Source organism: Myotis daubentonii, chromosome 5, assembly GCF_963259705.1.
Source record: "Myotis daubentonii chromosome 5, mMyoDau2.1, whole genome shotgun sequence".
Taxonomy (NCBI): domain Eukaryota; kingdom Metazoa; phylum Chordata; class Mammalia; order Chiroptera; family Vespertilionidae; genus Myotis; species Myotis daubentonii.
In genome coordinates, this window is record NC_081844.1 from 108,580,607 (window position 1) to 108,593,220 (window position 12,614).

At 48.7% G+C, this 12,614-nt stretch overlaps 2 protein-coding genes across 4 annotated transcripts in view; one reads left to right on the forward strand and one right to left on the reverse strand.

The window, feature by feature from the left end:
* AIMP2 (aminoacyl tRNA synthetase complex interacting multifunctional protein 2) lies at positions 1–7,306 on the forward strand. Of its 2 annotated transcripts, none has more exons than XM_059699280.1 (4): positions 1–246; positions 3,571–3,777; positions 5,866–6,097; positions 6,786–7,306. In XM_059699280.1, exons 1-4 carry the CDS (start codon positions 112–114, stop codon positions 7,172–7,174), a joined length of 963 nt encoding a protein of 320 aa, XP_059555263.1. In that variant the 5' UTR covers positions 1–111; the 3' UTR covers positions 7,175–7,306. The 2 variants fall into 2 exon arrangements, with proteins under 2 accessions (XP_059555263.1, XP_059555264.1); XM_059699281.1 differs by having other exon boundaries at positions 8–126.
* EIF2AK1 (eukaryotic translation initiation factor 2 alpha kinase 1) overlaps positions 6,619–12,614 on the reverse strand; it is a 27,280-nt gene continuing 21,284 nt past the window's right edge. For both annotated transcript variants that reach the window (XM_059699270.1, XM_059699269.1), the window contains exons 12-15: positions 11,920–12,031; positions 11,667–11,749; positions 10,242–10,475; positions 6,619–8,234 (exon numbers count right to left, since the gene is read on the reverse strand). In XM_059699270.1, the coding sequence (XP_059555253.1) occupies positions 8,103–8,234; positions 10,242–10,475; positions 11,667–11,749; positions 11,920–12,031 (561 nt within the window). In that variant the 3' untranslated portion in view covers positions 6,619–8,102. The remainder of the gene's footprint in view (positions 8,235–10,241; positions 10,476–11,666; positions 11,750–11,919; positions 12,032–12,614) is intronic.

The following is a 12,614-nucleotide window of genomic DNA, read 5'->3' on the forward strand; positions in this document are numbered from 1 at the left end:
ACGAACGCCCGAATCCGGATCAGAAAGGAGGTGGCCGCGGGACGTGGTAGTCTGACGGTTTCTGGGCGGTCGTGTCCCTCACCCGCCACCGTCACTCCTGTGGTTCCCACGATGCCGATGTACCAGGTAAAGCCCTATCACGAGGGTGGCTCATCTCTCCGCGTTGAGCTCCCCACCTGCATGTACCGGCTCCCCAACGTGCACCGCCCGACCAGCAGCCCGGCGCAGAATGCGGGCCACGTGCAGGTAGGAGCGCGCGGCCCCCCACCCGGTCCCCCGCCTTCCCATCCCTTCAGTGCGCAGGCGCCAAGGTCTCCCGACCGCTCAGTGCGCAGGCGCCGTGGCTTAGCCAGCGGGGATGCACGAGTAGGGCCCGGGGTCCCTCCAGGCCTGGGTCTTGTATCAGTTTTCTTTTTTCGCTTATAGCTACTTAAACTTTAATCACAGAAAAGTGAATAGCACGTCGATGACCATTTTAAGAATAACCAGTGTCACCCAGGTTAACACACGTTGTCAGTGCCCCACTTAAATTACCCCAAACGGCCCGACTTCCGTGATCGTGTCCTGCTTTTCTCTCCTGCGCCACCTAAGGATGCATCCCTAAGCCACGTGAATGGAAGCATGCAGTTTGGTGGCTTGTGTCTGGCTACTGCTTCTAGACATGATTTCAGGACTCGCTTTGTTGCGTGAAATGCAGTCTTCGTCCTGTCTGCGGGTCTGCTGTCCCAACGCGTTAACTGGAACCCCGCCGTTTGCCCATCCCACTGCTCACGGATGCCGGGTCCTTTGTAAGCTGCATTGTAAGCTGCTTCATTTTGCAGTGAGTGTTTTTGTACAGGAGCAGGCATAGGGTATTTCACTAGGGATGGAATTGCTGACTCAGCGGGCGGGTAAGTACTAGATATTGTAAATCGCTTTGCGGAGTGGTTGCCCTGATATAGGCTCTCACCAGCAGTGTATAAATTTCCTGATGCTGGCATCCTCCCCAAAGCTTATAACTTTGGAAGTCCCCCTTCTGTAGTAGATGTTGGCAGTGTGGGTAGACAGATAATTAGAAATCCAGCCTGAGCAGAGCAACTGGAAGAATAACTGCTTCTAAATACGTAAGAAACAAGTGGGTAAACACATAGGCCAAGTCATAGTCTAGTCTGAGCAAGAAAAACAACAGCCCAACATTAAAAGGGATGATAAGCAGATTTGAGCATTTCCTTATGCCTCAGATCAAGGGGTGAGATCCAGCTATGCTGGGGCCCTTTGATTATTAATACTAGGGGCCCAGTGCACGAAGTCGTGCACCTTGAAAGGAACTGTGGGTTGCGAGGCTGTGGTGGGCACAGGGATGGGTCTTAGCCCATCCTCCTCCCCCCTGCCCGGCCCCTCCCGCTGCAGCCCCCTGTCCCATCGGCCGGCAGCCCTGCTCCTGCCGCCACTGCTCGCGTGCACTGATGGTGCTGGCTCCGCTCGCACCCTCTGAGGTGCTGAGTGATTGGGGCCAGCAGCGGGTGCAAGAGGTGACTGCCAGCCCCAATCACCCCTCAGGAGCAGGGGGAGGTGGAGAAGCCCTGAGGCCCTCGCCAGGCACCAGCAGCAGGTGCAAGCGGCAGCTCCAGTGCCAGCAGCGGGTGCGAGTTCCCTGTGTGACTGCGGCGCCCAGGAGCAAAGAATTTTCAGTAACCACCAGAGGCTCACCCCAATGACAGCGACTGGTGCCCTGCCTTGGTCTGGAGCCCCCGCTCACCTGCTTCACCATCCCACCACGGCCAATGCCTGCCATGTTCCACTTGCGTGCACTCTGGTAGTCAGCGCACGTCATAACGACTGGTTCGGTTGTTCTGCTGTTCGGTCTATTTACAGTACCTTATTATTAAAGTGGCATACGGAACTGTTTATTGTTCTTTGTCCCGCCCAGAAGTCAATCACCTTATATTTTTGCTGTTTGATCTTAAACAAGAGCATCAGGCAAGGAGAGGGGAGAAGGTGGCAATTCAGCTATAGGGTAAAGAGGAGTTAAACAGATGAGGTAAGAGATGAATGTTGCAGGTGGAGGGAACAGAATGAGGCAAAGTCCAGTGGCCACTGGGGGCATGGTGTGTTTTCGGAATCCCATGGACTGTATGGCTAGAGACAGAGCAGGAGAGGAGGCAGCCAAAGGGCAAATCATACAAACTCTTCATCAAGCCAGGGTAAGGGCTTTGCTTTTTAGCTTAGGAGGTTAGCATTGGGGAGGAGGTGACAGGGTCTGCCTCTGTTTTCCTCTCTCTGGCTGCCATCTTGTGGATGGGTGCGAGGTGACCAATGGAAGTAGACCAGGTGAAAAAAACGGTGCCTTGAACTTGGGCAGTGACAGTGGAGCAGGCATGCTTAGAAGCAAGTGAACTCCAGAAAATTTCCAGCACCTAGTGGTGAATTGATCCGCATGAGAGGACAGTGTTAGGAGTGACTAAAACAGTGATGGCGAACCTTTTGAGCTTGGCGTGTCAGCATTTTGAAAAACCCTAACTTAACTCTGGTGCCGTGTCACATATAGAAATTTTTTGATATTTGCAACCATAGTAAAACAAAGATTTATATTTTTGATATTTATTTTATATATTTAAATGCAATTTAACAAAGAAAAATCAACCAAAAAATGAGTACGCGTGTCATAGGTTCGCCACCACTGGACTAGGGGGAACAGATGTTCCCAAGAATTAAACTTAGCAGCACTCAAATGTGAGCAAGTACACTTACACTCGGATTGTATCACGAATGCATATTTATAATAACTCAAGGTCATTGCCATGTTCCTGGCCTTTCTCATTACAAGCATTTAGCTCATGTTTTATTTTCTCAACTCAAAGTGGATGGTCTATTGTGAGAGCTCAGGAATCTGGAGATAGGTAGTACAATGTGATTGTACTGGGAGGTTTCTTGATATTACTTTATAAGTTAAATCTAGATTGACTTGAGATTTATTATAAACATTATTGGTAACAGTGTACCAGTCACTATACCAGGTCAGAAAAGACGCAAAGGTTCGGTGAATGGAGAATGTAAGTGTTCCATGTTTATACATGTCAGTGGGGAAAAGTTCTAGGTGATTCTACAGTGAGAGTGCCAGTGCTGCCCTGAGAGTGAATGATTTGGGGAATTGACCATTTGACCCCCGGAGAGACTTACAAGCCAAAGAACACTTTTTTTTTAACCTATGTGTGCTCCCTTTTCCTATAGAGTGTAAATTGAGTTATGTTTTCACTGCCCCCCTTTTTCTATTTGTTTAAGCAAAGTGTTTTGATATTAATAAAGAACAATTTGTATTTTTCTATCTTTCTCTGTTCTTAGACTAAATTACCTGAAATTAGTCATACAAAGGGACTTTCAGTCATGTTTTTTATTTATTTTAAAGCATTTGTGGATCTGCTTGCAGGACCTATTAGTCTATGGGAGAAATGAGATTCTGCTAGTTCATTTTACTGTTTTTTAAAAGGTAGGAGGTTTGATGAATTTGTGGAACTAAGTAGAAGACAAGTGATCAAATTAAGCAGACTGCTTTGATCGAGGAAATGAACACTCTGGTGTTGGTTTGCTTAGGGAGGGTCTGGCCCATCTCTTCAAGCTCTGGAGTCCCGTCAAGATAACATTTTAAAACGTCTGTACGAATTGAAAGCCGCGGTCGATGGTCTCTCCAAGATGATTCAGACGCCAGATGCGGACTTGGATGTAACCAACATAATCCAAGCCGAACAGCGCACCGCCTTATCGGCCAATGCATTGGACTTAAATTCAGTCCTTGGGAAGGTGAGTGCACTTAAAACTAAAGAACGTCAGCATGCTGGGTGGTTGGTGCTCGTGCGAGTGAGGCCTGGGCTCGCCAGTTTTCGGAGGTGGGACGGAGCACGTTTTCTCCCCTGCGTGGTTGTGCCGCTGCACCGCGCAGGCGCATGAGCTCTGGTGAAGCCACAGCAAATTCTAAAGCTGCTGCTGCTGACCTCCCAGACCCATGCTGAAGAGAAGGGAGTCCAGTACAGCTTCTCCCAGTCCCGGCAGCATCCCGGCAGCCTGAGCCCTGGAGAAACAGACCTTCAGTCACCCCTCAGTGCTGCTCAGGGTCAGCCGTCAACCCCGACTCTGAGAGTAGCCTGAATTTCAGGGCTCTGGCTGCACACAAAAATCCACCAATCCTGTTGAAACATCTCAACAAGAGCCAGTCACAGTGCCATATTGCAAGTGTATTTTGCGAAATTCAGTTTGCTTTATTAAAATTAAGTTGTATTGGCCACCTTTAATGACCAGTCTACAGTATTCAGCTAATTTAGGGTATAAAGAGACAGGTAAGGAAAGAATGTCTTATTACAAAGTAATATTAATTGTAGGTATAAAGCAGTGGTTCTCAACCTTCTGGCCCTTTAAATACAGTTCTTCATGTTGTGACCCAACCATAGAATTATTTTCATTGCTACTTTATAACTGTAATGTTGCTACAGTTACATTACTGATAGGAATCGTAATGTAAATATCTGACATGCAGGATGTGAAAGGGTCGTTTGACCCCCAAAGAGGTCACAACCCACAGGTTGAGAACCGCTGGTGTAAAGGGTTTGTCCCAAGAATCCCTGCTAATACTCTCCTGTAGAATTGGCAATAGAAATGGTACTACTTGACCTGAAAAATGGAGGTGGGATTAGTCTCTCCCAGGGCTCAGTCGTCTGTAACCTCCATACCTCTTCACACGTGTCTCTTTATCACCCAGTACATGTTTGTGTGCAGAGACCCCAGTGATGCCTGGCAGGCCCTGGTGCCCAGTTGGTGAGTCAGCAGTGCCAGTCTCAGACACTGGGAAGGCTCCCCAGGGCACGTGCTGCCTGAGATGAATGTGGATACCTCAGAAGGCACAGTGTCAAGTGACACACTGTGGTCAGACAGCTGCGAAGCATTCATCACAGCCCCTGTGAAGGGCGTCGGTCAGGAGAGCAAGACCAGAGGCCAGATTGACTCCAAGAGACTCTTCAACACAGCGCAAACACAAACTGATGTAGATACAGAAACGAGATGCTGTTAGGGGGTCAGGTGTTAGAAAGAGTTGGTAAATGGAATGTAGTCCTGCCTCCGAACCTGTGGGGAACTGGTTGCCGGGTCCCCTCAGATCCAAAATCCGTACATGCTCAAGTCCCTTCCATGACATGACAGGACAATGCATGTAATCTGCAGATCCCCAACCGTGGATCAAGAAGTTTTCAGTCCTGGCCGGTGTGGGTCAATAGAGCGAGCACTGGCCCCTGCACCGAAAGGCTGAGGGTTTGATTGCTGGTCCAGGACACGTTCGTACCTGGGTTGCAGGTCAGATCCCCAACCCTGGTCAGGACCCACAAGGGAGGCAACCAATCAATTATGTGTCTCCCACATCAGTATTCCTCCCTCCCTCCCTCCCTCCCTCCCTCCCTCCCTCCCTCCCTACCTACCTACCTAAAATCAATGGGAAAATATTCTCAGGAACGGATTAACAACAAAAGAAATAGTTTTCATTCCCCAGTTGTTTGAATCTGCAGGTGTGAAACCCGTAGATGTGAAAGGCCGATTATAATTGCATGTGATTTTTTTAACTTGGAGACAAACAGAAGTGTCATTCTTAACATGTTTTACTAATTTGACAGTGAAAGTCAACTTTCTGTCAGGAGCCAGTAGTGCAGGGGCTCGGGGTTGGCAACAGCTCAGAGCCCAGCTCCCCTCCCTGAGCCGAGTGACCTTGGATGAGTCACGTTATCGCCCCAGGACTCACTTCAGCTGTGAGGTGGGGTGATGGCAGCACCTTCTTCGTGGGCATTGGGGTGTAGGAATAGCACCTGGTACCAGTACACGCTCAGATTGCTGTTCGGGTCCCCCCCCCAGGATTACGGGGCCCTGAAAGACATCGTGATCAACGCGAACCCTGCCTCGCCTCCCCTCTCCCTGCTCGTGCTGCACCAGCTGCTCTGCAACCAGTACAAGGTCCTGTCCACTGTTCACACGCATTCAGCGGTCAAGAACGTGCCAGTAAACCTCCTCAGGTGCTTTGGCGAGCAGACTAGGAACCCGCCCCGTCATGAGTACCAGCTGGGCTTTACTCTCATTTGGAAGAATGGTAAGTAGAGGGGACTGGGTTCCACTCCTATCCTATGTAATGGAATGTGCGCCGTGGCCTTAGTAAAAGGCAGCGAGGGCTAGCACAGTGATGTCCTTCAGCCACGTGCCGTCTGTCAGGCGGCCTAGAAGAGGAATGCAGCTTTAGGGGGATCCTGTCTGGCCAGCCGGGGAGCAGGGGAGTCGCAGCTGTCATGGCCGCCTTGCCCTCACATTCCAAAACCTATCATACGGGGACAGTGATGTTTTCTAATCAGATGGACGTAAAAGGATGAGGGTATCATTTACTCATTATCCCACTAAAGAATGCCTCTGGTGACCTTTCTACAGAGGGAAGTGAGGTAATGCCATTCGCCCAGGGAGGCCTCAAGTCTCTGACCTGGGCGAGGGGACGCCTGGTTTCGTCCTCATCCTGCAAATCCAGACACAGCTGGAGTAGATGGTCTGAGGTCCCTTCTAGTTTGAAAACTGTCAGGGTCAAGTACCAGACGTGATTACTTGCCTAACATATAGTCTGCACTCTTTAAACATAGCTTAAACTTTAATGTTTCACCTAAGACATGTGATTTTTTTCTCTGAAAGTACACCTTCCCTTGCCTCCAGTTCACGGTGAGTGGGTCCCCTCCCCGCGTGGACAAGTGCTTCTCCGGGCGCTGCTCCTGTTGACATTCAGGGTGTTTTCCTTTCAGTGCCCAGGACCCAGATGAAGTTCAGTGTCCAGAGCATGTGCCCCATCGAAGGAGAAGGGAACATCGCACGTTTTTTGTTCTCTCTGTTCGGCCAGAAGCATAACGCGGTAAACTTAACCCTCATCGATAGCTGGGTAGATATAGCCATTTTTCAGTTAAAAGAAGGAAGCAGCAAAGAAAAAGCTGCCGTGCTCGGCTCCATGAACTCTGCTCTCGGGAAGAGCCCCTGGCTCGTGGGGAACGCACTCACCGTGGCAGACGTGGTGCTCTGGTCCGTGCTCCAGCAGGCGGGGGGCTGCAGCGTGCCCGTGCCAGCCAACGTGCAGAAGTGGATGCGGGCCTGTGAGAACCTGGCCCCTTTCAGCTCTGCCCTCAAGCTCCTTAAGTGAACCTCAGGAAGTGATTGTAAAGGGTTTAGATTGTAAGAATGGTGGTGGTTCATGCCTGTTGGTAAAGGGACTTGTACTAAAACCGGTCTTTAGGCCAGTTGTGGTGTACCAATAAAAGCACCGTGTAACTTGTGGGTCTGTTTTATTTAAAATTCAGCGGTATCACATGCAGTACACCACGGCAGGCGCCTTTGAGTGCAAAGATGAGCATGTCATATTGCTGACTTGGAGGAGCACAGGAGTCCGGTGCTGTGAAGAACAATGCAGGGGCAAAGTCAGGAACACTGGCCTCCGAGCTGCTTTGAAATCATTTCGGGGCACGAAGTACAGAGCTCTGAAAGGGCATAATGATGCCAAGTTGAAGGTGATGAGGACAGAAATAGACTGGGCGACATACACTGCCAAGCTGAAGTGTTCTCTTGGAGGCAGCGAAGGCTTTTGAGCCTGGCGTGAACTGAGATGTCCTGGCAGTTGACTGGCAGCGTGTGAAAGGCTTAAAAAAAGCCCAGCTCGTGCGCAGGCTGGATCTGGGTGGTGACTGGGTGTGGAGCACACTCAGATTTCTGCAGAAGCTTCTAGAGGGGGACAGAGTTCAAAAGAAAAAGAACTGATGTTGATACCTAAACTTTTAGTCTGAGAGACCAGACAGACACTAATACCAAGAAATCAGGAATAGGAGCTTGTGGGACAAAGACAGGAAAGAGTACAATAGGTGTTTAGAGCAGTCGAATTCCGATGCTGGGTCAGGAAAGGGCTACTTAAGGAAGTAGGTGGTGGTACTTCCGCAATCTCACTTGAATAAATCATGTACAAGCTTCCTGACTAAAACCAAGTATTTCACCATCTATACCCTAAGACTGAAACTATATATTCCAGTTGGGTTTAGCTTATAGAGTTGAAGTTCATTTTTATATTTCCAGAGACTAAGCTAGACAGGAACACCCCCATCTTTCATGTCATCCTTCACCCCTTTGTTTTGAGAAAGGAGGCGTAACTGCTTCTTTAGTTCTTCTATTTCTTTTTCTTGCTCTACTATCTTCATCTGCAGGGTGAGATTGACCTGAAATAGAAATGTTTAAGCTCCATTAAAATGGCTTCTTTCCTTTTAAATACACAAGCATGCCTCACTTCGCACAGTCCCAAAATGCATGGATCCAGTCATCAGTTTAGTGAAATTAGGCCAGTAACCCAGCAACGTGGTTCAAATGTCAGTTACCACAACAGTTTATCCACAAAACACTAGCCGATAGACGTCCTGATCCGGACAGTCATCCTGTCACTCAGTCTGTCAGTGCATCTGTTAGTCCACACACAGGCCATGTGTGTAGCCAGGCTGCCTCCCTGTCCCAGTGATACAACCCAAGTGGCATTTTTTTCAAAAATGGACAACTGAAAGGGGACTGGCCAAGGACAGCAGCCAATGAAAAGTGGTAATGCTGGAAGTGGCAATCGAGTCAACCCAAAACACTGTCACAGGAGAAACAGCTGACGAGGTGGGCAGCCACGAACCAAGGAAAGGGACTTGTCAACACATGGAGGAAAATGATGGCACTGCCCCAGAGTGTGACACCAGCAAAAACTTCACATTCTGTGAACTCAAGAAGACATTTCACATCGAAAGTGCCCAAGACCAGGTGCTGGAAGCTGATCCAAACGTAGCCAGGAGCATGACAATTCGCCGCCCTGAGTTATAGGGGAGGCGGGCATTGTTCAAACTATTCTTGAAACACTTTCTCAATTATATTGCACTAAATATTAGTTTTACAGGTGTTTTTTCATTTCCGTAAGAGTTTCAATGCTTTGATACACATTCTTAAAGTCATGGAATAATCCTAACTTCCCCCCTGGATTATTAAGGCCCCTCTGCATGGTTTTATTTTATAAAAAATTCTGTAAGACAGGAGACATCCTTACCATAAACACAAATACTTGGTCTCTAAAAACTACCTTAACCGGGAGTGAGAAATCCCTTCCATCTGAGGTCATTTAATAACCACATTGCCATTTTCAAAGTCTCAGAAAAGTACCCCATCTACCTGTTTATCATTCAAGCTAGTAAGATTGTTTTACTTGAAAATTAATAAGCTTTGAGTAGGAGATAAATCAACTAAACATTTACTATAAGAGGTTCCCAAATTAGTGGGCACCAGAGTCACTTCGAGGGCCCGTTAAAGCACAGATGGCTGCCCCCACCCCAACTCCCACCCCCACCCCTGAATGAGGTGTGTGGGAGGGCCTGAGAATTCTGTCAAGTTCCAGTGACCTAATGCTGCTGGTCTGGAGACAGACAACCACTGCTCTCTGCAGTGCTGCTCAGACAACTGTGTATGTAAACCACTCGGTCTTCGTAAGGAGATTCCGACTCAGCAGATCCGGGTGGAGTCTAAGATCCTGTGTTCCTAATAAGCCCCAGATAATGCTGCGCTGCAGGTCTGAGGACCACACTTTGAGTGGCAAAGTGCTCTAGGATCTGTGAGCATATGTTTGAATCAAGCTCTTAACTCTCAGCAAGTTTCTCAAGGAACAGAATAGATGAGTCGTGTTGCCTGAATGGATGAGTCATACTTGCAGATGAGGGGCTGGCATGCTATGGGTCAGGTGGGAGGAAGGGAATGGGCTGCCCAGGGCAATGCCACGCACAGGATGCAGCGCCAGAATCGCATGTGAGTGCTGAAGACCTCAGGCTGGCTCAGGCGGTCTCCAGCACCCCTGCTCACCCGCTGAGAACGACTGCTGTAATTTTACCCTCTGCTGTGTCCCTTTTTACTGGCAGGCATGTTATAATCACTTATGAAAGGTTACACACCAGCGCTGGAAAGGATATCTAGTGCCTTTTGGCTTAGTGGGATGAAGCCTGTAATTACAATTTTTAGAGCAGGCAGCTGGCAGGGGTCATCGTGTGCACTTAGACTGGGCAAATAACAGTGCGACTGGGAACTCTTGAGAATGGGTTCAAATACTGTTTGCATAAACCTTACTGTAAGCTCTATTGTTCTTCATGAAATAGGACTCAGTTTGAACGAATTCTAAGCTCCCTATTTCCCAGCTTTAAAAGGCATGTACGTACGCTTCCGGGATTCTGGAAAAGGTCGCTCTGCAGCAGCTGCATAGCCGACGGCCTCTGGGACGCGTTCTTTCTGGTTAGCTCCTGGACGCACCTGGCCTGGACGGGACACCTCTGGCGGAGGGACTCGGGCATCTGACCAGTTCTCAGACCCGTTAGAACCTGTGCTCGCTCCATTTCTGTTCCAAACGGCTGGAAGAGCTCCAACAGGATCACGCCCAAGCTGTACATGTCCGACTGCGAAAGGAGGGAGGGTCACTGAGTGATGAGATGGACAGTGAGCATGACAGTGCCCCGTCAGGACGCCGTCCTCTCCAGCATGAGAGCATGTATAGAAAGGATGATTATAGTCTCTAACGTACGGCTGGCTCATCTCACTGGCCATTACCTGCCGGCCAGATCTACTGCGAGGTGGCAAGTACTGTCACAAAGCCCCTCCCTTTAATACCAAAAAGGGGCTCAGGGGACAAAGGACTGATGACCAGGTGAGGACAGGATGATCCCATCACCACAGTCTGTACCACACACCTGACTCCATCCACCCTCCTTGAAAACCCAGGCCCGGCCAGCCGGACACAGATGTGAGCTCCCTCGTGCTGGGGCGTGTCCCGGGGGCCTCCGCCAACCTCACCCGGCTTCACTCACAGGCAGGAAGTCTTGGCAAAGCTTAGCACACTGCAGAAACTGTGCTGCTTCTCCTGAAAATACGTTTGTTAGGAGGGCCTGGACTACACAGGCTTCCTAAACGACTGTGGTTCTTTTCTGGCAGCTCTTTCCCAATCATGCACCTGAGCTGCGGGTTCATTCCCCAACCTGGGGGGAGCGAGGGGCTCGAGTGCCAGAGGCAACTAATCACTATGTCTCTCTCACTCCAATGTTTTCTCTCTCTCTCCACCCCTCCCTTCCACTCTCTCTAAAAACCAATGGAAAAAATATCCTTAGGTGAGGATTAACAAAACAAAACAAAAAAGTTCAACGATTCATTAAGAGGAATAAACTTTATTAGGCTTTTATGTTGAGAGAAGGAGTTACCATTCCTTCCGGGAACAATGTGGATTAAAGGGACGGGAGGGACACGCTGCCCCGAGCATTATTTAGCAATTACTTGAGCTTGGAAACAAGAATGGAAGCTGAAAAGAGGCCTCTGAACTCTCGCCTTCTGGGGTGAATGTGACACTCTGAAGGGAAAGCTCATCCAAACACTATTCGCTATGCCCATGGGTTTAGAAATAGTCAAGGAGCCTAAAAAAATGCAGTCAGGTTCAGCTGCAAAGTCAAGTTTCCTGTTGTGCCCGCTGGACGGTAGATAAACTACAGAACTGTTACCTCCAAACACCTTGCCCTCGCGCCTTGCACTGCTCTCGCTGTGCTTTTTGTTATTACAACTGCAGAGTAAGCCCAGCAAAGGTAAGAAACAGGAAACACTACCTGGGCATCATATTCAGATCCTTCCAGCTGTTCGGGTGATGCGTACAGGCAGGTGCCCACTCTGGAAGTATGTGTTGGTGGTCCTGTAATTTGAAAAGCTACACATTAAATTCCGCAGCGTTAGCACACGCAGGAACACTGACTCTGGGTACCACGGCACGCTGTCTTTCCCTCACTTTGCTATTAAATCTTCATAATTCTCTTTAAAAAGTGGCATCTTGTTTTTTTAATGGAAAAAAATGCCAAAACTTACTCTTTCCACCCCTGCCGGTCCAGTCTGGGTTCTGAATGATGTCTGTGCAGGCCAGGCCGAAGTCTCCTATTTTCACTTGCTGGTCAGGGCCATGAAGAAAAATATTTCTGGGCTACAAACAAACGGAACAAGTGAATTCCTTGGCGTTCTAGAAACAAATGGTAAAAATGTCTGGATGTTAAAGAGTTTTCAACCCAGGAGCAAGTAACCCCTCAAAAATTAAAAATCAGAGCAGGTGGTTCTCAAACTCAGCCACACATTAGAGTCACCGGGGGGGGGGGGGGGGGTTTAAAAAATTGCACCTGGCTGGTGTTGCTCAGCAGTTGAGCATCGATCAACCCAGGAACCAAGAGGTCACTGGTTCGATTCCTGGTCAGGGCACATGCCTAGATTGCAGGCTCGATCCCCAGTAGGGGCGTGCAGGAGGCAGCCAATCGATGATGTTTCTCTCTCATCGATGTTTCTGTCTCTCTTCTTTCCTCTTTAAAAATCAATTAAAAATATTTTTAAAAATAAATATAAAAACGACTGTCCTCTCCAACAAGTCCAACACTGCAGTTTTTCTTAATGAAAAAAAAACTAAAAAAAAATGTTTTAAGCTCCCAGATAATTCTGTTAGCCAGGATCGGGGACGGCTAAGTCACACTGTAAAGGTACACACTTAGCGCTATGTACGTGGCCACCACAGCCCCGGA